The sequence below is a fragment of the Ambystoma mexicanum genome, chromosome 6p (genome assembly GCF_040938575.1).
Source record: "Ambystoma mexicanum isolate Mex_15411 chromosome 6p, UKY_AmexF1_1, whole genome shotgun sequence".
NCBI classification, from domain to species: domain Eukaryota; kingdom Metazoa; phylum Chordata; class Amphibia; order Caudata; family Ambystomatidae; genus Ambystoma; species Ambystoma mexicanum.
Window position 1 is genome coordinate 62,477,149 of NC_090935.1, and position 27,379 is coordinate 62,504,527.

At 46.0% G+C, this 27,379-nt stretch overlaps 1 protein-coding gene across 2 annotated transcripts in view; it reads right to left on the minus strand.

Moving 5' to 3' along the window:
* The window catches only part of TAF1C (TATA-box binding protein associated factor, RNA polymerase I subunit C), a 273,406-nt gene that overhangs the window by 26,824 nt on the left and 219,203 nt on the right, over positions 1-27,379 (minus strand). For both annotated transcript variants that reach the window (XM_069626742.1, XM_069626741.1), the window contains one exon: positions 24,532-24,669. In XM_069626742.1, coding sequence (XP_069482843.1) covers positions 24,532-24,669 — 138 coding nt within the window. The remainder of the gene's footprint in view (positions 1-24,531; positions 24,670-27,379) is intronic.

Genomic DNA, 27,379 nt, shown 5'->3' on the forward strand with positions numbered 1-27,379 from the left:
CAGCGTGGTTAAGGGGATAATGTTTTGATAGGCTGAAATGAATTTGAATTTGTAAAACAAAGTTAACTTTTCTCTTGTGTAAATGTGCAAAGTAATACATCTCCTTCCGATGTTCGAACATTACATCACGATAAGACAGTGTGCAAAGTTATAAATCTCCTTCCGATGTTCGATCATTACATCACGATAAGACATATTCAAGCTGTTGGATGCTGTTGGTCTTTGGTGTAGAGTAACAGGGGTGGTTGCTCATATACAGTAGATGTCTTGTATGCTTCCTGAACGAAAAGCTGTTCCAAACCTTCCAGTAAGGTCAATTCGTCTGCTTCAAAGTGGGTACTAGACGTAATGTTGTCTATTTTTAGTTCCTTTCATAGTATCTTGTTCCCGAGTGTGGCCCAAAGTAACAACCTCGTCAGTTAGAGGGTTTCTTGGTTTTCACATTCTTTAATAATGTTTTTGTAATTTTGGGTGTATTTTTAAAAACATTTTGGGTGTAATTCTGGGTGTCATTGGCTTTGATGATCGAAGTGTTTAGATTGCATGCAACATATCTGAGGGGCCTATTTATTGGCACCCTGTCAATGATGGAATTTAGCAGGCCGGTATGTGTAGCTACTCACAAATCAGGACCAGTGTAGTTCGTAAGCAATCAAGTGCTTGACATGGAGTTGTAGAAGAGGTGCTCTCATGACCGGAGGGATCAATTAGCGATGCATTAAGGGACGAGTGGGCGCATTGATCAACATCCACCTGAGGTGACAACTCGCTATTATGTAAAGGAATGGATTGAAAAAGCGGGTGCATAAGATCTACTTTTATGAAGTAAATTTCCTTTAGAGTGATCCATATCAACAGCCTCAAGGACCACCGCTCAATTCCTCAGGGGATTTTAGTCTGAGGAAATGTGTGCCTTGATGAGTGTTTATTGATCATTGGAATCAGTTGCAGGTAAAACTGGGAGCAGTTTGTGACAATTCAGGAGTTGCCTCGCAAGCTATTAGAATAGTGGGTGGCCAGTAGCAGTCCGTCATCCATTGGGGAGGAAGGGAGGGTATGAGGGGGGATAGCTTGCAAAAACGATAGTAAGATCATTAATGTGTTTGAAAGCTTGATTCAGTAAATATTTTTATAGCTCATAATGGCAAAATGAGCATTGTGAGGATGATAAACAATATTGTAACGTCATAAAGGGGGTGCTCCCTAAAAGGTAGCTACAACTCAAAAGAATGGCTCTACAATTACCCCCCCACCCTCGTCCAAACACAGGAAAGATAAAACAAACCACTAATCTACAGTGTCTGAGCTATTTTTATGGCTTTGGGAATCTTCAGTAACCCTCACAGGTACCTCCCTATTTAGCAGCTGTGCTTATTTTACTTTTAAAACGCCTCTAGTAATGTTTGATGTTACAGCTATCTTGGGGGACCTAGAAAGTTAGGTAGTTTTAACCCTTTTATTTTAACTTGTTATACTAATTAACATTCCTTGTAAAGAGCACATAATTTGTGGTAAATTGCCGTGGTTGTATGGGCACACTTTCTGTAGGTTTCCGGATTATAATTCAACCGAATATATGCCATTTAAAGAAGACTGCTGGTGTTTAGGTCTGGCTGGAGCACGCTTTGCTTGCTGCAAGACAGAGCTGATACAGACACATGCAAGATAGATGCTCTAGTCTCATCTTCTCAGTCATACTTAACCAATGCATCCTGCTCAAAGCTATAGTAGGGCATTGGGCATTTTCCAAGGACCAGTGGAGCTGGTTAAGATGAGAGCTATACTGAATGTTGCTTTAAAGATGCATTCCTCATTGTGCTGCATTACACTGTGTGAGTTTTTGCACATACAGATTTACTGTTATCCATTGCTGCTGTTGGCACTTTTACCCAAGACGAGGCAAAGTGGTCAAAACAAATGCTGGATGGACTACAGCAACCTTTTGTCTCAATCACAGCTCTTCAGCCTGAAACTCTTATAGCAAGGTGGAACTGTTCTACAGTCAAAAGGAATTTGCCCTCCCTCCAGAGGCAGTAGAAGCCAAGCAGTATGGATGTATCTATGCAACCCTAACACTGGATAGCATGCTAGCTCACTAGCAGAAAGACTGTGCACTGCTGAAGCACTGCACTCCTATGAAACAGGCATAGGGAAATACTGGCTAAGCTTTGCAATGGATAACAATGTTAAACTCACTGAAAATCCACATACCCAGGGTATGGGGCAGAACCAAACTATGGAAGGATAACTTGGTCTCACTGTCCTCTGCCACGTTTCTTAACGATGCAGCCATATATTAGCACATTTTGCAACTTTACAAATGCTACTTTCCTTTTTGTTGGAATAACAGAAATAAGCAACAACTAGATCACACAAAATCCAAAATAAAGCAAAACATGTTCTCATCTACCTAAATATATAATCACATGGGACACAGTATTTTATGTTCACAATGTGAGGGTTTTTAGTGAGGAAACTACATTCCAGCTTAATTCCTGTATTAAACAAGGTTTCTAAGATGGCACATGTGTTTTCTGCATGTACAGGTGGCAGGGTGCTAGGTAGATACGTGTGACGAATCAACTTCCAGAGCACCAGTGGTCCAGGGATGAATATTGGTTTCTAAACCATCAATCAGCCACACACCTCTAGTTCACCAGAAAGGATCCGAACAGAGTGGAAACACAAATAAATTATAAACCTCTTTGTCCAAATTTGGTAACGTAGACGGAACGGCAGGCTTATCTCTGCAAGGTTGTGGACTTTTCATTAGTTGCAACACAACGAAAATGCAATTACTACCCAATGATAAAAGGGACTGTCCAGTCAATGTTGTATATTAATATCTACTTTATTATCACAACAGACAGTTCTAGCACACTACAAAATACAACTCTCTAAAGAATACAGAGGACTGGCAGTTTTAAGAAGGAAAGGGGATGCACTCTGGATACTGACAGGTGGGTAGTCGGTAAAGTAATTAATCACAATAGTTCAAGGATACTTGGATTCAGCACAAAGGGAGCAATGGGTCATAAAATGTCACTAGGGCTGATCAGGGGGAGAGAACCACAATGTACCTTGTGCTTGTAGAAGTTCTTGGTGCTCGACAGGGTCGAGTCAGTTTCCAGGGCGCTTTGCAGCTCCTGTGACAGAGTTCAAGATGGGAGAGAGCTGCGGATATCAGGCAGTTCGGCGAGCGAGGCTGGATGGATGGCTGCAGGCTGTCTTACACAGCGGCTCGGGGTCAGGAATCATCTCAGTATTGGTCGGCCGGACTGAAATACTGGTCGAGGTGTCTCGGACGACGTTAGCGACTGCAGCGCGACAACAGTCAGTGGTGCAGTCGGTTGCAGTTCGAGGGGCTCGACTGTCTCGAAAAAACAAGTTACTTAACCATGGTAATGGTCTTTCGACTGGATGTTCCTCCCACCTATTCCTCATCTTTGATATATTAATGTCTACTAGCAGCTTGGTTCAGATTTTTTTTCATAGGGTCGAGTGTCCTGCAGCTTCGAGTCTTGGTCCTCAATGGCCTCCGTAGTGTCATTGGTGTCATCAAAGCTGGTATATGAAACATGCGCTGACCGTTACCTCAGTTCTTAGTTTTTCCTCCTTTAATTTGCATGCTGTGCGATAAAAGACAATCTTGATGTTGCAAGAATGGAAGGTGTAAAAAACACAAAAATTCTAGGCAATCGAAAGGGGATTGATGGGAGGGCGATGAGGAATATGTGGGAGGAACATATGAAGGACAGCTTTTGCAAATTTGGCTTCCAAAGAATCTACACAGTAAAATGTACTCAAAAGTATGAAGGGACGACCAAGTTGCCTGCAAATGTCTCGCACTGGCACACCTCTTTCCATAGCTGAGGAAGCAGCCACCCCTCTAGTGGAATGCACCCTCATACCTTCTGGCGAATATTTGCCTGCCAAAGAGAAACATTCTGTTATGCACATGACAATCCATCTAGAGATAGTTTGTTTTGTGACCGCCAAGCCCAATCTTTGACCAGCGGAACCGATGAAGAGCTGATCATCTTGACAAATATTTGTCGTACTTGTAATCTAGTAGCTTAGCACCTTTTTAGGGTCCGGGCGATGTACTCTCTTCCTCCTTTGATGGATGAGGAAGTGGATAAAAAGATGGTAACACGATACATTGTGTGAGGTGAAACTGACACAACCTTCGAAGGAAAGATGACCTAACTCTTAGAATTACCTTGTCCTTGGGAAAGGATGTGAAAGGTTGTTTGGAAGAAAGGGCCTGTAGCTCACTTACCCTACGGGCCGATGTGCTAGCTACTATAAAGGCAGTTTTCATTGTGAGCATCCTTAAAGGGCATTAATGTAAGGGCTCAAATGGAGCTCCCGTAAGACATCTTAGTACTAGATTTAAATCTCACAATTGCACAATGAAGGGAATAGTGGAAACACATTTGTTAAGCCTTTCAGAAATTGTACCACAATTGGCACTTTGAAGTATGATCCCTCATCCGTAGATCTCTTAAAGATTGATAGTGCCGTTAAGTAACGCTTCACTGTGGCCACTTGAAACCCAGAATGGTTCAGATGCAGCAAGAAAGCAAGAACATGGGGAAGTTTACATGTGAAAGGATCTAGTTTAGTTTCCCTGCTTCAGCTGCAAAATCTATTCCAACTGCAGTAGTAAAGGGATTTAGTTGCTGGTCTCCTTGCTGAAAGCAACACTTCCGTTACGTCTTCCAGAAGGTCCCAATTCTTATGTCTCACCGTTTCAGACACCAGGCGTGAAGATTGAGAGTCCAGATCTCTGGGTGAAGCATGTGACCTTCCTGTTGCAAGAGTAGGTTCTCTCTTTGGGGAAGACTAATTGGAGGGCAGGTTGCCATTTCCAGAAGGTCCGGGTACCACGTTCTCCTTGCCAATCCAGATCAATGAGGATCATGGTTTTCCCGAACTTCCTCAACCTCCTCATCACATGAGGATTGACGCGTGTAGAAGTGGAAACTCCCAGTCCACCACAAACATGTCCCCCTAGAGCTATTCTTTGGGGAAATTGTCTGGAGCAGAAAAGCTTGCACTTCCGATTCACACTGGTCGTGAACAGATCCACTTAAGGGGTTCCCCAAAGGGCGAAGATCTCTAGAAGGACTTCCTGAGCTAGTCCCCACTCGTGGGAGATTGTGCTCTGCCTGTTCAAAGCGTCCGTTGCCATGTTCTTTTCTTGGGCTATATGAATTGCCAGAATAGGGATTCCTTCACTCAATGCACAGAACCAGAGCTGCATTGCTTCTCTGCACAGGGGCAGTGACCCCACACCCTCCTCTCTTGTTGAGGCTGTGCATGGCCACTGTGTTGTCCGTCATTATCGGGACACTTTTCCCCTGTATTGAAGGCAGGAAGGACATTAGATCTAGGCTGATTCCCCTCAGCTCTAAAAAGGTTGATATGGAGTCTGGACTCCGACTGAGACCAGTGACCGCCGTTTGAACGATCGCTCATGTGCGCTCCCCATCCGGTGAGGGAGGCGTCCGTCACAACCGCGTTTGAATGATCGCTCATGTGCGCTCCCCATCCGGTGAGGGAGGCGTCCGTCACAACTGTTGTCTCTGGCCATGTTTGCCAAAAGGGTTCTCCTCTGACATTCTCTCGGCTGGCCCACCACAGGAGATCCTGGGCGACCTTTGTCGGGACTTGGACAAGGTCCGTCATTCTGCCAGAGACTTGAGACCACTGAAGGGACCACATCCTCAGACGGGCTTCTGGCACTCGTAAAATGCAGGATGCCATGAGGCCGATGCACCTTATGAAGTTGTAGGCCGGAAGACGTTGGGCTGAATGAATTGACACGTCTGTGAAGGTGTCAAGTGGGACTTCTTTAAGTTTAGGGAGAAGCCCACCTCATGGAGGAAGTGGCAGGTGCGATTGGGATGACAGACTGTTCCGGAGAAACACCCCGGATTAACCAGTCGTCCAGGTAGAGGTAGATGTGAATCCCTCCTTATACTTGCTGCCACCACTGCCATAAGCTTGGTGAAGACCCTCGGGGCTGAGGTGAGCTCGAATGGCAGAACCTGAAACTGATAATGAGACAGCCAACTGCGTACTTCAGGTACTTTCTGTGCTTCTGAGGTATTGGCCCAAGAAAGTAAGCATTCTGAGGGTCCAATGACACCAACCAATCGTGGAGTCAAAGGGCCTGATGTATCTGCGAAAGGGTTACCATCTTGAACTTGTCCTTCCTGAGCAACTTGTTCAAGCATCTCAAATCCAAGACGGGTCGCACTCCTCAGACTTTCTTGGGGATTAGGATGTAGGGAGAATACCAACCCTAGTTTCTCTCAGCTGCAGGTAGCAGTTCTATTGCACCTTTCTCCAACAGGATGAGAATCTCCTTTGGGTGAGGGAGACATTTTGCACTTCCACATGCAGCTGAGGGTAACACTGCTGGTGTTAAACAGGGAGTTCTACCTCTTCTTCCTCTAATCCGTGAGTCGCTCTCCTCTGACCTCTTTGCGAGAATTGTCCTCTTCCTCTAGAGACAGAGGACTAAACAAAAAGGACATCCTCTCCATCTGTGACCTGAAGTTGGTTAAGATATTTGCAGCCATTATATGCGAACGCCTACAGAAATGGGCACAAGAAGCACAAATAAATGATCAAAGGCAGAATTTACCAGTGGAGTGGGAATACACCTCAACCTATTCCTAATACACTTATTGAAAATGAAAGCTATTGGGAACAGGACGAAAATCTACATGGCCTTTATTGATCTGAAAAGGGCTTTGATAGAGTAGAAGGAGATCGCTTACGGAAAAAATTGGTGAAGTGGAAATGCCAGATAACCATTATAAATCCAATAAAAGCACTATACACAGAAACCAGAGTCTAGGTAAGACTGATTTCGGTCGGCATCCTAATACGAGAAATTTAAACATGTAGAGATCTAAAACAAGGCTGTCCGTTAGCACCAAAGTTATTCAAATACTTCCTGGTGGATCTAGGCGAGTATCTGAATAAAATCAGAGCTTTCCCACTGAAAATAAATGTGGCCCCATTTCTTGGGCGTTATATGCCGACGATCTGGCCCTTGTGGACCAGACACCGATTGGTCTACAGAGATTTATCACTAGTCTCCAGGTGTATGTTGCTAACAATGGTCTACAAATTAATATGAGCAAATCAACCATCATTGTCTTGACCAAGCTGAGGGAAAGACAGAAGAACTCGTACACCTAGTCAATTAATAAGGTGATGCTCCCACATGTGAAGGCAATGGAAAACTAGAGAGTTGTAGTAAGCTCGAACAGTGAAGATAAGCCTTGGCAAAATGTGTTAAGGGCGTGGGTGAGAGTCCTAGCAGCCCAAGCGAAGGTGATGGACAAAAAAAACATGGGAAATTCATTCTAAAACCGCCACTGGATTTCTATAAGATGAAAGTGGTTCCCATATTAACTCACGGTGCAGAGACAAAATTAGCACTGCCGTGGACACTATGGAGGGAGTTTGAGGGCTCATGCTGGAGACCGGTTTTGAGCCTCCCTAAAAGAGTCTCCTCAGCATCAATAAGACACGAACTGACATTATTTTCAATTCATGGAATTGTTGCATGGATGACCCTGGCATTATTCAGGAAATGCATCATGAAAGACACTCCGGACCCATACACAATATTAAAGGATCACGAGGCCCCAGATGGACCTCTAGTTGAAGAGTGGAAAATGAGACGTGATGACATTTTGAGAAGCACAGGAATCACAAGCAAACTTCTAATCTCCAACCCGGACAATGCAAAACCAATGTTATGGGAGGCGGATTGGATCCAGACCATCCGCACAAGGGAATTCCACAAGTTAAATTTGGATTTCTGGAGTGACTAAAGATCATATAACGACCCCACCCCAAGATATTTGTTAAAATTTCCCAGTAAAAGGATACAAAACATCCGAGAATACGATTAAACTGCCTGCCTACCAGAAGCTCGCTAAAGATATTTGAAATTAACACTGAAGATTCCACCTGTAGATTTTGCCAAAAAATGGGGTTAGAAGGAGAAAACATACTGTTGAGCTGTACGGCACAAACAACTAAAAGGACTAGCCATCTGGGGAACATCATACGGACGAAACCCTCATACTCGTTGGTAGACTGGTGGGGAACAGTTGGCATTGGGGAGGATTTTAGGCTGGTACGGCCGCTGACAAAATTCATAATGGAGTCCTTACTTCTAGGTGAAGGGAACAAACCCAATGAACCAGAAAAAAGACCCGGAAGATGAAAAGTACTTGGAATGCTTGGTGTCTTTGCCCCCACCAGGTACTTGATGCTTGGAAGAGGGAACATCATTCACTTTTCTTTCTTTTAAATCACTTGAAGGATTTTAAGACTCAAGATTGGCTCCCTTGCAAGGAAACAAGGGATGATGGATGAAATTAGATGTGTGTAAATAGATAAAGGTTTGTAGTGAAACCATGTATCTGGATTTAATAAAATAACCTTACTCTTAAGGCAGCATGAAATGGCAGCACAGCCTCCTTAACTGGACCACTGTCTAGGGTATCAGCCTCTATAGTAGCTGCAGGTTTAGACCCCACCAGATACATTGTGTATAGGCGCTATATAAATAAACAATCATATCATAAATTTGAAGTAAAAGTCAGCTGCGAAGCCAGCGATACTAAGTAACAGAGTGGTCTGGTAGCCCACTCGAAAATTTCTGTGAAAAGTGAAATGTTTAAAGCAACAAAGCGTATGAACTGAAAAAGTGAAATAAAGAAGTTAACTCCCAAAGAAGGGGGAAAGGAGAAAGTTGAACTGTGAACACTTAGTCAAAGTGGTCCTGCTGCAGTCTGTGAAGAAAACCATGCACACCCGAAAGTCTGACATCCAAAAGGGATCCGAGCCTGAAAGAGGGAGACCCGAAGTGAGATAAGCGTGGGGTAGGGAGCCCCTTCCAAGTTTGTGTTGAATTGCATCTGAAAGGGTTCCGAGCCCGACAGAGGGAGACTAGAAGTGAGAAGCTTAGGGAAGGGAGCCCCTTTGCTTGTTTGTGTTGAACTTTATTTTGAGAGGTCTGAGTCTGGCAGAGGGGGACCTACGAGAACTGGGTGGCACAAGGTCTGAGCCCGAGAGAGGGAGACCTTTGTGAACTGTTTTATGAAACATTATTTCTGAAGTCAAAGAAAAAAAAGACAAACGTGGAAGGCAAGACAGGACCTCGATCCACGTGTTGGAACTCTTTATTGTGTTAGAAGCTGAGCCAGAGTCCGTCATCCTGCCTACAGGGACAGCTTTACTTCGTAAGGTCTAACGTGGAGAGGAGAGCTGGTTCAACACCATTTATTCATTTGAACACCGATTCTTCCTACTGCATATATTCCTCTATTTTACACTTTTTTGTACTAGAGATAGGGCAGACATTAGGTTTGTTAGCACAGGCCATTTTGATGTGACCAACATCACTAGAACTGCATTATTTATTATTTGATGGTCAAGACTATTCCCATCTTGGGTATAGGGCAAAGTATGTGTTTTCCCAGCCCCAACAATTTCAATAAAGGTTTTAAAATTGTATCCATTGTGTCAGCGTCATACTTGTGATACCATACCTCCCTTACAGAGCCCATATGTGCAACCCAGCCTAAGCCCCAGAAGTTGCAGGAAACTATAACTTTAACCACACACTATGGAGACATATAAAGGTCACCCATAAAAAGAGTAAACGTCTAGGTAAGAGGGGAAAAGGAGCCCCCTTCATCCAGGGACAAGGTAAAATAGTTATGTAGTCAAAGCAAAAAAGGTCTGGGGTAGACACAGGACAGGAAGATTCATCATAAATATGAAAATCTTACCCAACAGCATTCACAACAGGCCTCAGGTTACAGGTATCACAGTACACCTCTCTCCTAGGCCTTGCCCATCTTTCTAAGGACTGAAACTAATATATTTCCCCAGTAGTTGCTGGTGGAAAGCACAGACTGGCTTCTCAGTTCTCCTACTGAGATGAGAGGTACTGTTGTGCTCTACTATTTATTTTATTTTTTACGTTTATATAGCGCACAGACAGCCCAGGAGCATTGTGGCGCTGTTACTTGCAACAAGCTTAGTTACATTATGCATAAGTTATTGGAGCGCAGAGATGTAAAACAAGTTATACATAAAATTAACATAGTTAACATATCCATGGACGTCATGACAGGGGTATGGTGATCAGGCGAATAAGGTGGTTTTCAAGGTTTTGCGGAAGGCGGTGAGTGATGGTTCAGCTCGCAGGGCAGTGGGGAGGGCATTCCAGTGCAGGGAAGCTAGGTAGGGGAAGCTGGCACCACCTGCTCTTGCTCTTTTTACCATGAGTATGGTGAGTAGGTTGGCATAGGGGGTCCTAGTTGGTCTTGAGGATGATGCAGGGTGGGTCCTGGTGCGGCGAGGTGAATGCATTTGTGGGTGAGGGTCAGGGCTTTGAAGATGATCCTCTCTTTAATGGGGAGCCAGTGGGAGGCTCTTCCTAGTTAGCCTTCCTTCTCCAGGGCTTCAAGGGCACAGCGATTCCTCACCTCTTCAGGCTTGCCAGCCCCCCCCCCCCCCGAACCCCCACAGGCAGCAGTCCCAGCAGGAGCCCTCCCTACAGCAGTCCCCCCCTTGCATCAAGGGAGCATCAGCAGGTTAAGTCTGTATTCTCTGGGACTAAGCCATTGAACTTTTTCTAATCTCGGCTGTGAGACAAGGTTCTCCGATTGGTTCTTTACTAGGCTCTTTAATCTCACTCCTTGGGATTGGCCATACTCTAATAACCTCACTTCCTCCCACCATCTCACTATGTATTTGTTGTTGGGTGTACGGATCACCACTCTCTGCAATTGCAAGATTCCTAAGCGGTCAATAGCATGTGGAAATCCATCAATGATTTGCATGTACCAGCTTCTCAGTGTCTGTGGTATCTATGGTGCTGTGTGTAGTGTATCCTCCTGTAGCGGCGCTAGAATGCATGGTCGGCGACCTAGTCCCTGGACCAGTCCACTCACTTGTGGTGAATTCTGGAAAATTAAGTCTCAAGAGGTGAGAATACACTCCTTTATTATTGGGACCAAGCTACCTTGTCTCTGTGACTCTTAATGGGGGGCATGTGAGTCTGCAACCTAGGCGTGAGGTCATCACACCATCTTCAGAGCCGGGGAGCTGCTTGGCAATGTAGTGCATTGAAGTGGCAGCCGCCGAACGTAGTGACAGACTCCAGGAATGAATTGAGCACCAAGGAGGACAAGTCTCCACTGAGAATCCTCCGTCAATCTAGCGCTGCCCGAGTCCCTGGTGGCTTTTACCACCTACCGATGTTGGGATGGGCAGTTCAGGCAACCCACCACAACCCGGTCATTTAACCTCTTCAATACCTACCTTTAGAGTGACCCGACTAGCTCATCCAGTGACTTCAATAGACTTTTCCCGACTGCATGTTTTGAAGCTACAAAAACAAAGACCTGCTTTCCTGCAGTGAGAGAATTAGGAAATTCTGAAACTGCAGGGCACATGCTGAATTTCTACAAGCCATACTGAAAAGCAAAAATGCTGCCAAATGATCAGACTTTGACAGCGCAAGCGAGCCCCGTGCAGTATGGATGCAGCAGTTTGAGAGCTGCAATGATCACAATGCTTGCACTCAGACTTCTTCAGAATCCAATAAAAAAAAAACAGGAAGTGATAGATGTAGGGAAGGCATGGTATCACAATTATGACACTGCCACAATGGGTACAATTTGTAAAAAAACGATATTGAAGTTTCTGGGGTTGGAAAACTCCTGCTCTGCCCTATAACTAAGATGTGAGAGGTCGCCACCAGAAAAGATACAAAGTCCATCAAATCAAAATGGTCTATGCTAACAAAACCTAAGGCCTGCCCTATCGCTTGTACAAAAAGTGTATAAAAGGGTAATGTATGCAAAGGAAAAATCAGTGTTAAAATTAATAAAATGTAGCTAAATAAGCTCTCCTCCCCACGTTAGACTCCACAAGTAAGGCAGTCTCTGTAGGCAGGATGATACTCTGGTTTGGCTTCTCAGCACAATAAACAGTTCCAAAACGTAGATCAAGGGCCGCCTGGCCTTCACGTTAAAGTCTTTCTTTCAGACCTCCAAAATACTGTTTCAACACAAAGTTCATGTAGGTCTCCCTCTGTCAGGTTCAGATCTCTTCAAAAACAGTTCACAAGGGTCCCCCTCTATCGGACTCAGACCTATTCACACACAGTGCACAAGGGTCCCCCTCTATAATTGTAATTGGTTATTTATAACGCGCTTAATACCCAGAGGTTTCTAAGCGCGGACCTGGGGATCGAACCTGTGTTGCTCCATGTCGTCTTGCTTCCAAGGCGAGCACGTTGCCCCTGAGCTATCCTCCCGAGCCTCTGTCAGGCTTATACCTCTTCAGCACATAGTTCAACAAAAAAATGCAAAGGGGCTCCCTTGCCACGCTTATTACACTTCGGGTCTCCCTCAGCCATGCTCAGACCACATTTGGTTGTCTAAGACTTTTGAACGTGCGTGACCATCTTTACAGATGTCTGCAGGACCACTTCGACTTATAATTCAAAATTCAACTTCCACTCTCCCCTTCTCTAGGAGGTCATTTGGCTTACTTTGTTTTTGCACTTCAATCGCTTTATCGTTCAAAACAATGCACCTTTCACAGAGACTTTTGAGTGGGTTACTTCCTTTCACTGGACCACTCAGTTACTCGGTATCACTGATTCCACAGCTGTCTTTTGACTACTTCAAAGTTCATTCACAGGTCTGCCTTTCTTCGCGTCTCAGGCACATGCATGCAGCCTTCACTTGCAATGTAACCCCCCCCATGTTAGGAAGAATTCTCAGAAATGTGCTAATTCCCTTCTACCTTAGATACCCCCAGCACTTTTGCTGGACTTCAGGACTTTTAATTTCTAACCTGGAGAGAGGGAGCCCTTTTTCTCACCCTCATGTAATTTTATTGTGATTTGGCATCTTGTTTCTTTTAACTTTGGAGTCTGACAAACTCCATAGGCATCATCTTTACATTGCGACACACACAGCACCTTCAGTGCAGTGGCACAGGGAAGTCTCTTAGATTTCCCAAAGATTTAAATACCTTCTCTTGGTGAAACTACTGTTTCCAAGAGAAGTGAAGTGAAATTGACTTTGCTTACATTTTTTAACTTCCTAGACCCAACACACTATCTTACAATAGTGTGCTGGAGGGTTTACTTAGTATCCCCTTTATCTAGCTTCTCATGTAACATTTTATGTTACCCTTTCTACAATTAATGGCTGGTGGCAGTGGTTTACTTTTAACTACCATTGTGTGTTTTTACTGCGGGCTGTGTTTTTAGCTGCATAAAGCACCCCTGGGTGCCCATTTTGTCAAAATGGCCCCGGTCTTTTTTCGCCATTTCTTGTTGGAAAGGTCCTTCTTGAGATTTACTCTGCGCGCCCAACCAGGTTTAGTTTCTTTGTTCGTTTTGTCTTTGGCAAGATTCACGAGTGAAGCCGGCCTCTGGCTCCAGTATGTCTGGGAGGGGCAGGAAGTGAGAGGTGCCCGAAATCCCTGTGCTTAATCCCCTTGGTTTCAGGAATGCACCAAAAGGTGATTGGCCAGCTGGCTGTCCGTCAAGGACAGCCACCCTGGTTTGTGATTGACAGCTAGGCTGGAATGAATGGGAGAAACCTGCATAAAAGGCGAGGCTTTCTAAGGAATCAGAAGAAGAACTTGGAAGAGACGCCTGCTGCAACTCCTGGACCGTTGGTTTGCACAGTGAAGCCCTGCTGCTCTGCTGAAGCTCCAAATTCGCCTCGACTAGAGAAGCACTGCAAGGACGACTTCTCTCCTTGAGTTGGTGGGACCAGTCAACACCAAAGTAAGTCCACCTGGACATCCTCTCGGAGCTGGCCGTACTTCCAATGCTGCTGCTTCTGGAACCAAAGTGCCAGGGAGAAGAACACCAAATTGTGTGCATTGCTTTTAAGGCCGACCCGAGCACTAGAAAGATCCTCCAGACTTCCCTGATGCAGGACTGACCAAGCCTGAGCCACCTCAACAGAGCACTGGACTCCAGACGCGAGGAAGGTCCAGAGTGGTATTCGAGAACCACAGTGTTGCTATTTGCTGTCAGACGCGAGGAGGTGAAAAAGCAAAGGACCGCTGAATTGAAGTTTGCCGAAGTTTGCCCATTGCTGCTGCGGACCTTCCCATTGCAGAGCAGGAGTCCCCAGACGTCCTCCCCCTTGTCCCCATCACTGAGGCTCAGGAACAACAGGATCTGCAGAGCTGTACATGAACAGAAGCAAGTTTGAACCATTTCTTCTAACCAGAGGTACTATAAATTGAGACCCGTCTTGGTTACCTTCTAGAGTTGCTATAGCTTTGCCCCTCAAAAGCCTCTCAGCTTGTGGCCCTTCAGGTGTTCTATTTTCTACCAACATTTCCAAAAAACTTTGTGCAAGACTTTTTACCTACCTACAACGAAGATCTTCAGCTCCCCTAGGCATTGTGCAATTAACATTGGCTGTCCTGGCGCCCTGAGTGGCTCTTCTTACCACTGACTCTGTGCTTTATCTTTTCTCCAGGAAAGGGTTAATTTACTGGACATTGGAAGGTTTCAAAAGTACTTACCCGTTTATGTATTATTTGTTAACCTTTGTTTTATTTCCCCATCTAACCTGTGCACCAAACTCAGAATTGCTCTAAATGTACCAGTGATAAATCAATGTCCACAGTGCTATTTAAGTCACCTGAGGGTGTAGGGAGTGTGTGTGTGCCATTCCCAATGGCTATCATCTGATTTAGAGAAACTAAGAGTGTGTTCTGAAGTATATTTTAATTGTTACATGTTTTGCTCCCTCCTGAAGAAGGCTTATATAACGGACTGTGAAATAAATTAATAATCGTTTTATCAAGAAACCTTGAGTGTTAGTGTTTACTTGAATAACTGCTACTGTGAAACTCGTCACAACATTACTGCTTAAATTGACCGCTCTTGAGATAAGTCTGGCTGCTGAGCCACATTACCAACCTGTGTAGCTCAGACTTATACCAAAGGTTGGGTCTCCATTGCCAGGAGGTCAAGGTTATTGTAGCGCACCCAAAGGGTACTGCATACAATCTTGTCTAACACCCCAACTCTGCCATTCACCGGGGAGGGTCGCTTGCATCCTTGAAACACAATTCAGTCTTCACTTGTGGGATCGGGCCTTCTCCACGTGTCTTTCGCAACCTGTCGGAGGCAACGACCTCCAGGAGGCAACTATTGGCGTTTTCGATCCCGCTACTCTCATCCCTTGGTCTGTCGCTCTGCTCCAATCTAGTAGGTTTGCCTTTGCCCCGGAAGTCCTGCTCGTACTCGTGTTCCGTCTTGCTCAGTGTCTTCAGGTGTTGCTTTTTTTTAACTTGTGTGAGGAGAGATAATTGGTATCAGGTGTATGCACTTGAAGTCAAGTGCCCGACTTCGCCTTACCCGATTAACTGTACGTGTCCAGTACTTTTCTATGAGAGTTAGTCTTGTTACTCTCAGTCACCCTCTTCCTCGGCCCAGTGTTTGTGTAAAAAGGGGGCAGGAGCAGTTTGGATCTTGGCGAATCCTACAAAATAGGATGGGGTAGAGGAACAAAAAGGGGGGGGGGGAATACCATGTCTCACCCCCACTCCCTGAAGACCCCATCACCCAGATGGATCCTCCCGCCTGGTCCACCCCAGAAACTGTATCCAAAAATGATGGGCATGTTCTGGACACCAGGATGACAAGTCCCTGAGGACTAGCGGGTGAGACACCCTTTGGTTTCTCAGAGAGTGTACAAGAGCAAACTAAAAACAAACAAGTTACTTACAACTGTTGTTCTCCAGCACGGGTCTGGCATGGATTCACATGCTCTTGAATATTCCCGCTCGTCAGGCCGGGTATCCTTGGTAAAAGAAAAAACAGTTTCACTTTCACTTATAAACTGTCTTTCTCCTATAACCAATCACTGAGCTCTGGGCCATACTGCCACCTGCCAATGACTGCCCTCTCCCTAAGTCCCTCCTCTGGCAGCCATCTTCAGATTTGGTAGCACGTAAAGTGGTAGTAGGACCATGAAGAGCCACAGAGGGGCAAGGAGGGAAGGTTTGCATGTGAATCCATGCCAGAACCATGCTGGAGAACAGTTACAGGTAACTTGTTCCTTCTCCAGCATGGGGGTCTGGCATGGTTTCACATGTTCATGAATAAAGAATACATAGCAGTACGTACATACACAACCACGGGAGGTGGCAAGGCTCAACAGAAGCAATTACTCTCATCTCCTCACCAGGCTCACCTTCAAGAGAAGAGGTTGCGCAGCACTGCTTGGCCGACCCTGTACTACTCTCCTGAATCCCTGTTGAAGCGGTACAATTTCATGAAGGTGTGCGTAGACCTCCACATAGCAGCCCTGCAGATGTCCAACAGGGGCACACCAGACAGGAATGTCGTCGTTGCAGCAATCACTTTAGTAGAATGGGCTCATGGACGGCCAGGCAGCGGTCAGTTGGCCAACCGGTGACAATGAAAGATGCAGCCGTAGAGCCACCTGAGATGAAAGCCTTGGACAAGGCCTTCCCATGGTTCACAGGCCCAAAGTTCACAAAAAGTTGAGATGTCTTCCTAAACCTCTGTGCGGGCCACACAGAACTTCAGAGCATGTGCCACATCCAACAAGTGCAGAGTCCTTTCAGCCGGCGACTAAGGCATCAGAAAAAAACACAGGCAACACCAAAGGTTCATGGAGATGGAATTCCGACGGCACGTTCGGCATGAAGGAGGGGTGCATCCACAGCACGACCCTTGTATTGTGGAAAGTCAGATAAGGTCGCTTGCAGGACAGGGCCTGGATCACACCGACTCTCCTGGCAAAGGTGATAGCCACGAGGCAGTCTTCCACGAAAGGTACTTGAGACCAAAGAGCCTACCGTCAACGCAACCTGGTGTAGCGGGAGATAGCCGCCAGATGCACTTTGATGGAGGCATGCGCCAGCCCTGCCTTAGCCAAAGACAACAAGTACGGAATGTTTTGAGGGGCCGTGGCCCTCAGTGGGTTGATCTTCTGTGACTGGCACCAAGTTGCAATCCACTTCCACTTGTGCACGTATGACTTAAGAGTCGCTGATGCTCTGGCCCTGGTTAGGACCTCCCTGCAGTCCACCGGCAGCTCCTAACCACAGAACTCTAAAGCTGCAGGAGCTAGGCCTTCAGGTTCAGCAATCCTGGGTCGTGGTGCATGATTGCGCCTCCTTCTCTGGCGAGCAGATCCGCGACCACTGGTAGATTGACTGCAGGGGACATCGAAAGGCTGAGGTGGTCCAGGTACCAAATGTGCCTCGACCACGCCAGAGCGACGAGTATCATCTTGTACCAGCACCGTTTGAGTTGACCGATTACTCGTAGTAGCAGCAACAGCAATGGCAGGAATACATACAGGAACAGACCTTCCCACGGGAATGAGAATGTGCCCCCATACTCCCCGGCTGATGGAACCTGCTGGCGAATCACCAGAACTTGGTGTTCGCCGCCGTCGCAAATAGATCGATCTGGGTTCTATCCCACCTGAGGAAAAGGTTGTCCACTTGATGTTGTTCCCACTCGTGACAAGAGCGCAGCTCCCTGCCGGGACAGTCGGAGACAGTGTTTTTTTGACTCCAGTTAGGTGAAATGGAATAAGAAACATCCCCTGGGCGACAGTCCAGTGCCACAACTCCTGTGCTTCTCTGTAGAGTGCCAGTGATCTGGTGCCTCCCTGCTTCCTGATGTAAAACATTGTGGTGGTATTGTCCTTGAAGCCCCTCACCACTTTGCCCTTGAGGGACAGAGGGAATGATTTGAGGGCCCAAAACACTGCTTGCAGGTCCAGTAGCTCCTCCTCCTCCCGTTGCCACAGGAAGCGTCTGTGGTGACCGTCTACTGGTATGGGGGCTCTGGAAGTCTGTGCCCCCGGGCAATGTTGGAGCGCACACCCCACCACCTTATTGCTGGGCGGAACTCCACGTAGAGCACAATTCGGTCCTTGAAGCTTCCGGACACCTGGATACATTAGGCGTCCAGGAATTCCTGGAGCGGTCGCATCTGCAACCTGCAGAGCCTGATCAAGTAGATGCACAACAACATCATGTCAAGCAGCGACTTGATGGTCCTCACCGGGCGATCTTCAGTGCTAACAGCCATTGCACATTGCCCAAAATGGCCACTATTCAGGATACCGTGTTGAGCCTGGACCCCAGGAACAGCCCGTCCAGCGATTGAATCAAGCAGGACTTTGGATAGTTCACAGAGAACCCCAAATCCGTCAGCGGCCGGACGGTCTTCTCTGTTTGATCGACGGCGATGTCCATTGCCTTGGCCCAGATGAGCCAGTCGTCGAGGTATGGGTACACATGAATTCCCTGTAGGTGCAGTTGGGCTGCCACCGGAGCCAGGCACTACGTAAAGACTCTGGGCGCCGACTTGAGACAGAAAGGGAGTGCCTTGAACTGGTAGTGTTTCCCCTGTATGACGAAGCACAGGAACTTACGTTTTCCGTGAATGGGGACGTGGAAGTACGCATCCTCTAGATGCAGCAAGGACAGGAAGTCTTCCCCGCTCCAGTTGACCGAGCACATGCTGCAGTGTGAGCAACCTGTATTTTTGTGGGACTTAATGTAGTTCAGTCGTCGTAGATCGAGAATGGGCCTCCAGCCCCCTGTCTTCTTTGTTACCAAGAAGTATCTGGAGTAAACTCCAGAGCCGCTTTGGAACCAGCTCTATCGCCCCCTTTTTTAACCTGGCCTGGACCTCCAGCTGCAGCTGAGGGATGTGTTGTTCCTGCCGGTCCACCGGTGGTATCCGCGGACACTTTGCTGAAACTCCAAAGTGTGTCCGTGGGCGACAGCGTCCAGCACCCATCGATCGGGGGGAGAGGATTTCCCACACACTGATGAAGTTCACCAGCTGGCCTCCCACCGGGGTGGGGGCCCGACATCTTGGCCGGTTCAGTCCTGCTTGGAGGCCAGCGCGCAACCTTGGGAGCCTTGAGGACGACGGCACCCACCTCCAAAGGCCTTGGAACAGCCCCTGTAAGCTTCCTGGGTCATTGAACAGGAGGGTTGGCGGTAAGAGGACGATCTTCCACCGAAACCTTTCGATGATCTGCCCACTTCAGTGCTGTTGCAGCGTGTCCAGGGCATGGGCCGTCTCAATGTTGGGCTTGATGGCCTGAAGAGATTGATCTACAGCCTTTCCAAACAGACTGTCACCGAACAGCATATCCAGCACCCTCGTCTGGACTTCCTGCCTAAAGTTAGTGGCCTTCAACCAGCCACATCAACGGAGGCAGACCCCGTTCCCCATCTGGCGGAACCCAGTGTCCGCAATGTTCAGAGCCGACTGTGTGGTCTGACGCCACCTCACCCCCCTGAAGGTTTTCCATCGCCTCAACTCGTTTGTCCCCAGGGAGGAAATCCAGTAGCGGGGCCATCTTGTACCATAACTCCCGGTCATACCAGGTCAGGAACGCAAAAGCGTTTGCCGCCTTGACCATCATAGCCGCCGAGCAGATGACCTTCCTACCCACAGCATCCAACAGGCCGAGGACGATGGGTTGGATGACATCTTCCGCGCCGCCCCCGAGACCACCGAGTCCCGCCATGGCTGTGACTGCAGACACTGGGGGGGGGTGCAGACTCCGGCATCCAGTATTTCTTCTCCAGGCAGTCCCTCTTTGCGGGGGCTGAGATGGGGTTTTTCAGCAGTGCCAGGCCCTCATCCCATACGTCGTCCAGGAGAGGCACCGCCAGTATAGACTTCCTTTTTGCCTCCCAGCGTTGATAAAGGAAGCCCTCCTTTGTCTCCTCCGGCGTGATCTGGAAGAGTTCCAACGTGCGTGCGACCATGGCGTGGAATGAGCCCACTTCATCCGGCAGAGAATCCGTTGGGGGCAGGCAGATGTCGGTGTCTGTCGTCGCCGTGCCCGTCCCTGTATCCCTAGGTGCGTGCAGCAGCTGGAAAGGTGGTGTAGGGGCCAGTGCCAGTGGTGCAGTCAGCATCCTTTTTCTGTATCTACAACACGAGCGTGTGGAGAGTCGAAAGAATTTCTTGCGACAAATCTCTGGGAGGTGTTGGGGGAGTAGGTCCCTGCCTGCGTAGTCATCGCCCCCTCCGGCGCCTACCACCTCCTCGACGTTCCAGTCATCCCCAACGCCCTCCTGGACCGTGTGGACAGAAACTATGTCCTCCTCGTCAGAAGAACTATCCGTGCCCTGGAGAACCTCCACTCTCCCCCTCACCCCCTTCTTTGTGTCCTGAGGGATCAGTTTCGGGCTTAGGGACAGCATCCTCTTTTCCGGGGTCTTTTCCAGTGACTTGTCCGAAGCCTGCCACCTGGGAGGAAAAGCCACCCTGGTCGCCATTTGTCAGCCCCTTTAGCCTTTCAAAAGGGCGGCCACAAACCGATCGATAGTAGATGGCGTTTTAGCCTGGACCACCTGGGCCTTGACAGGCAGGTCGGCCACCTTATCCTGAGGCTTGTCCTACTCTGGTCTCTGCCGCAGCTTCCCCAGGGTAGAGGACTTCCTCTTCGATGAAGAACTGGAGCGGTGGCTGGAGACGGAGGCCGTGGGAGAAGATTAGCACGCGCTGCTCTTCGCAGGACCCACGTGCGCGGCGACCCCGACAGAACATACTTGCAGTGCTTTGCATTGTCGTGGGCCCACGCGGCTGGAGCAACCTCAAAGGACTTGGAAGCCCACTCCGACCGGCGGGATCCGGGTTCGTCATGCCCCTGGGAACCACATTGGGTAGAGGCCTAGGCTTTGAGCCACTCTGCCAGTCTGTTGTGCCGATCCTTGATGGTACGCTTGGTAAAGCCACGACAGATCTCACAATCCTCTTCCTTGTGCGTCGGGTGAAGACAATAGGAGGCATTGGGAATACTTGTCCTCCATGAACAGATTTCCCAGGTCTGCCCCACCTAGCAAAAACACGTAAAAAATGCAGAAAGCTTTAAGAGCGAAACACAAGGACTGCCAACACTTGGACGTGCAGGAAAAATCTGAAGATGGCTGCCAGAGGAGGGGCTTAGGAAGAGGGCAGTATGACCCAGAGCTCCTTCATTGGTTTATAGGAGAAAACAGTTTATAAGTGAACGTAAACCTGTTTTTTCTTTTACCGAGGATTCCAGCCTGACGGGGAATATTCATGAGCATGTGAATCCATGCCAGACCCTATGCTGGAGAAAAGCAAAAAAAAAAAAAAACACAGAGCAATGCATGCTTGGAATTACAGACACTGTCGCTAAGCAAAGAAAAAACGATTGAATGTTGAGGCTAAGCAGAGGAGTCATGAGCAGCAGGATGGGTTCCACCTTCCATTCTATGAAGGAGCAAAGTAGAGACAGTCCTCATGGGCCAGGTAGGAAATGAGGCTGGAAATACAGACGTGATTGATTATATATCCTATCATGCAGCTAGTTGCTGGGTAGAATTTTCATATTTGTGATAAATCTTCCTGACCCGTGGCGACCCCAGAACTTTTTGCTTGGACTTGCGGATTATTTTCCCTTGTTCCTAGGGGAAGGGGAATTGTTTTCCTCTCTCACCTAGTTGTTTACTCTTTTTAGTGTGTGTGGTTGGAGTTACAGTTCCCTATAACTTTTGGGCTTAGGCTGGGTTGCCTATTCAGGCTTCCCTGTTAATTTCCCTTTAACTTACTTGGGTGAACTACTGTTCCAAAGGGGTAAAGAGTGATTTTATATAGTGATCAGCAAACCCCACCATATGGGGAGTGCTGGGGGATACAATGTATCCACTTGCTTACTTACCTGTAGCATTTTTGTTACAATTGCGAGTTTACTGGAATGGCTGATGGAAGTGGTTTTACTTAGTGACCCTTTAGTCTTATTACTCGCAGGCTGTTAATTCAGCCTCGGTAATGCACTGATGGGCCGCCATTCTAGCAGAATGGAGGTCTCATTCATTTTCACCATTTCTAAGTATGCTTGTTGTTTCTGAGGTTTTCCCCTGCCATTCTAGGCATTAACGACTTTAGTGGAAGTTTTGTCTTCAGTGGGAATCCTTTCTATTTCTCAACCCGGCTCCAGGGTGTCTGAGAAGGCAAGAAGTGAGGAGGGGGGGGGTGGGGGGAAGGGGGAGTATAAAACTGCTGTAGTTCCTGCTAAAGACTCTGAAACTGAAATCTGCTAACATGTCGTCCACTGGAGCTGAAACCGAAGAGGAAGACAAGGAAAGTATGTCTGTAGGGATTTCCAGCGACCGCAAAGCCTGCTTTGTAACCGGAGCGTGATGTAACCCTTTCTTTTAATCGACCTGGGGGTCCCGGGTGCGACTCCTACCCAGAGGCTGGTGGGATCCACTTGTCCCAAGGAGACCTGTATTTTGAGACATTCCACAATGTGCTGCGACCTTGCTGGGCTGCAATGCCCCAATATCTCGAGCCTTTGTGTTGTGCAGGGTCTTCCAAAATCCGAATCTGTGGGGGCCTCCAGCTGGATCTCCAAAGACACGATTTGAATCCCCGAAGTCCCCTCACCAGAGTGCAGGACAGAGAGTGGAGAGAATCTGACCGCAATATTTGTTCTCCATCTAAATGCTGTAAAAAGGCACCAAATCCACAAAGCCATGAGAATCAGAAGAAATATTTGCTGGAAGCCTCCTCTGACGACTGTTGCTACAAGTTTCCATCCAGTGCCTAGTTCTTTCGTCTCCAGACCAAGAATCTAGGGACAGGGTCCTGTACTGCTGCATCCTGAAGGCATCCACTGAAGCTCTTTTCTCCTAAATTATTGTGTGGGCTTGGGTAGTGCTTACCTGAAGTCCTGTGTGCATCCTGTGAGGCTGTTGTGTGGTTGGTACTTTGCCCATACCACCTGCCCAGGCCTAATGTTCGAACACATATAGGGAGCCTTCTCAGAAGTCCCTGAACACTAACTTTGAAAGTGAATACTTACTTGTTTAAAGAAGTGTTTAAAGAAGATTTCCTATGGAACCTTGACTTTCCTGCAACAGAAACCCCATCTCAACTTGCCTATAGCTGGCAGCTAGACCACTAGGGACACTCTTCTGCCTCAGAGAACTCATGCTATAGACAAGGGAAGGACTGGATAAGAAAAGGATTCTGTCTTGAAAAGTATAACACGCATAAGAGTACTTACTTGCTGAAAGAATTAGTGTGGTAACTGTATCTCTTTGAAAGAAGTTACAAAGTGTCATTAAGTTTGTGCTTACCTTTAAGTTGCTGGTTGTTCCTTTAGAAAGTATATACGCTGCTTTACTAACTTCAAATGGTGTTTCCGCCATTCTGAAAAGTAATATGTGTTGGTACTGTTATCACTGCTTAACTGAATGAGTGTAAAAGCTTACCAATAGGGTTTTAGTTGCCTTGAATAACCTTGTGCCATTCTTAAAGTGTAACATTGAGTGTTGCTTTCCCTGGCCTGCTTTATACAGATCTTAAACAGTCTGAGTTAACGCTTGCCATCCGAGTTGCTGGTAGCTCCTCCTAAATGTATATAGGCCTTACTCACCTTGAAAAGCTGCAGCTCTTCTAAACTTGTAACCCTGGGTTGTGCTTTCCTGAATTGCTTTGGTGCTATTCTAAAATAGTTTCATAAAGTTTGTACTTTCCTTAGAAACTGTATTGTACACTTCTTAAAGTATAATGGGTATATTTAACTATTAGATAAAAGAAAGTTATGTGCCAATAGGTCAATTACTTACCTTGAAATACATTGCGTCTTTCTTAAAGTGTAATTGGGTTTTGCTTTCCCTACATTGCTTAGGACAATCTAAAATAGTTGTTAAATGTTCGTACTTTATCATTGAGTAGCTTTGAGGGCCCCCCCCCCCCGAAAGTAGGAGTTGTTTTATTAGCTCGGAACAGAGTTCTAAAAAGTAATGTTGCAAGGAGTATACTTGTAAGAGGGTTGGTTTATTATGAGATTTCATAACCGAGTGTCACTGCATGACGGACAGGGTCAACTATCTTTGAAATACTGACTGCATTCTAAAAGTGTATCTAACCTGGTCTTATTCCACAAGAATAGTATATTACTATCCTGAATGTATAACCATAGGTTTGACTCTCCTTGACTTGCTTCTTGCTCCTCTAAATAAGGTTAGACCTTAGTTTGCATACCATAGGTATTGAGTTGGTTTTTATGATTGTGTTTAGATGTTATAGTACTTACTTACCCAATAATTATCTTGGTCTACTTGTATTGAAACATACCCTTTATTAGTACAGTACATAGTGTTTCAGTGTTTCTTTGGACCATATGTATGCTACACATTCTATGTACCAAGCTACAGTCCTCTCTCCCTCCTAAGATAAGCCTGAGAGTGGAGCTTATGTACTGCCTCAGATGTGTGGTTTTAAGAAGCCCTTAGTTCGACTTTAGAAAAACTGTCCTAACACCAGTCTACACAGCTTCAAAACTCCTTCTCCAACAGAACCAATAACAGAACAATCGGCCCAAACGTCCCTAACTCATAAGACAACGGCTTTGTGTATTACTACATTGTATTTACCTGCAATGGGAGAAGAAAGCCTCTCTTTCAGCGCCTCCTCATCATGTGGAACTTGCAGTGGGAGGTATGGCAGGAAATCTGCCATGCACGAAAGCTTCCGAGCTGGTCCATGAAGCTGGCAGGGGACTTCACTCCCACCTTATTACAAAATAAAGAGGATTAAAATACTTAACGCAAAGTAACAGGAACGAGACTAGACCGAATTCATGTTCATTGGATGACACAAAGGATGAAAGAAAAGTACAGACGTGGTAAAACGCCGCTTCAGCATTTCAGTTGTTGCAGAGTCACATGATTTCTTATGACCCAAGACATTCTGAGCAGTATATCAATATGTCTGTTTCTGACAGCATCATACGACTTGTGTACAGTGAGGTGGGCAAGACAAGGCTTTTCACTGTGGACACCAGGACATTTCAGTTTTACAAAACAAACAGAACTGATATTTGGGGAGAAAAACTGTGTGGAAAACTGTTTGCAACACTCTCCCGTCCTGCATATCCCTTTGGTTCAGGAATGCTGAGTCTTTGATAGACATCTTCACTGTTTTCTGCCAGATGGGCAAGTACTGCCTGTTCAAGCATCCAATGATATCTGGAATTTCCCTCCCAAATGTGCAAATGCTTTTCTACCATATCCTAGGATAAAGAAATTACCTTTTTGATATTCCCATTTGCCAGGCTGGTAATCCTAATTATTCAAAGAGCGTTGTACATTTGACCGTAGGCTTATAAGAGCATTTGGAGAATAACCCAGGATGTCTTTTTTGTCCTACCCAATGAGCGGATGGGATGCAACCTTCACCCTGGAAACCATCTTCATATTCGTAAATACACCATTAGGCTCCATGGGGAGGAAAGCAGATTCCATGTAAATCGACTGCATGAAAGAGATCAATGCTGGAATAGCGCGGTAACAAGTAACTAACGTTTTGCTTTCCCAGACGGACCATTTTGCAGATAAACATGAACTGAATAGACAATTAGGGTAGCATGAAGAGTGGTCAATGTTAAGTCTCAGGAGAGGTGAGTGGGGTTGGGCGCCCACAATGAGCCCACACAGTGAACATACAAGGATTACACGTAGTAAGTAGAACGATACTAAATTTCTTATAGGCCCAAAAAACACACTCTGAAAATTAATCAAGCAGGTAATGTTACGACAACACAGTGCAACACAGATTTGAACCGCAATCCTGCGCTTAGAAACCAATCTCTAGCATTAAGCATGTTATAAAAGAACAATTATAATACTACTAATGATAAAACATGTATTCAGTCATAGTTAGCCAATACAATGCATGCAATTTACCCCAATACCTGGAAGGAAAAAGTAAGTAGTTAAGTCCACAGGAACAGAAGGCCTAACTTTAGAAGTCCAAACCTAAACCGAATGGGGCCTTGCGCCCAAAAGGTTCACAAGTACTTTTGCTAGAAAAAGTTAGAGAAATGTTCCTGTGGATGTGAAGATTGGTCCAAAATACTTTCAAAAAGGGTTTTACAGGTGAGTAAAGTACTTTTCCTATCTTTTGGAGGGCCTTTTCAACAGGGATTGCAAATCAAAGTTCTTCACACACTTTATAATGGAAGTGATAGGGGCTGTTATGACAGTTTTTCTAAAGTCCAGCTAAGGGCTTAATTAAACCATATCCGAGGCAGTACAAGACTACAATCTTAGTACAAGGATGTAACACCCGAGTTCAGGGTAGCGTAGACAGAACAGCCAGGCTGATTTTAGGAGAGAGAGACGGTTGTAGAATCAGTACAAAGACATTGTAGTATACATATGGTTAAAAGAAACACTGATACCAGGTATTGTAAACGTAACAGTTTATTCTAAATACAAGTAGGCCAAAATGTATCTTGGGCAAGTAAGTACTATCACATAAGTCATAAACACAATTATAAAAACCAACTCAATACTTAAGGGATACAAACCAAAGTATAACCTTATTAAGAAAAGCAATAAGCAGTTCAAAGGGAGTCAAACCTAATGTAATACATTCAGAGTGGCATAAAGTTATTCTTGGACAGTATAAACAAAGTAGTTAGACTTTTGGAATACCTGAAGTAGTTCAAGGGCAGCAGACCCAATTGGTCAAAACAGTGTTATTCAGTTACAGAATCACTTGATTAGACCAACACTATTACAAGTCTATCTTTGAAGTATTTTGAAGTGTATTTTGATTGTTGCACATTGCCCTTTTTAAAGAATGCTAATTTAAAACTGACTGTTAAATAAATAATTATTTTACTAGAAAACTTTGAGTGTGTTATTTGGACACTTGTATTTGTGGATTTATGATGCTACAGCTCACATTTACCCCCCCTTGAGATAAGTCTGGCTGCTCAGTCATACTACCAACTTGTGTAGTACAGACCTATACCAATAGGTGGGTTACCTAATAGCAAGAGGACAAGGGTGTAGTCTCCCACAGGGTTACTGCATCAATTCATGCCCAACAAGCTGTTGCTCTTCTTCAACTGTAATTGGGTTATGCTTTCCCTGAATTGCTTAGTGCACTTCTAAAATAGTTTATTATGTTCTTCTTACCTTTCCATGAGTAGCTGAATGCCCACCTGAAAAGTATGGGTGACTTACTAGCCCTGAACTGTGTACTCAAAAGTAATATTGGCGGTTTAACTGTATTGATTCACAAAAGAAGGAAGTTACAGATCTCAGAATCAAGTCAAGCAAGTAGATACTCTTTAGAGATGCTTCATAGACGCTTCCTACATCCCGAGGTGACTTCACTAACTAGGACAGTATTGGCATTTGTATATCACTTTTGTACTTGGTCATTTCTGAGGCTCGGTAAAAAAAAAAAGGTTAGAGAAAGGAAAAAGGT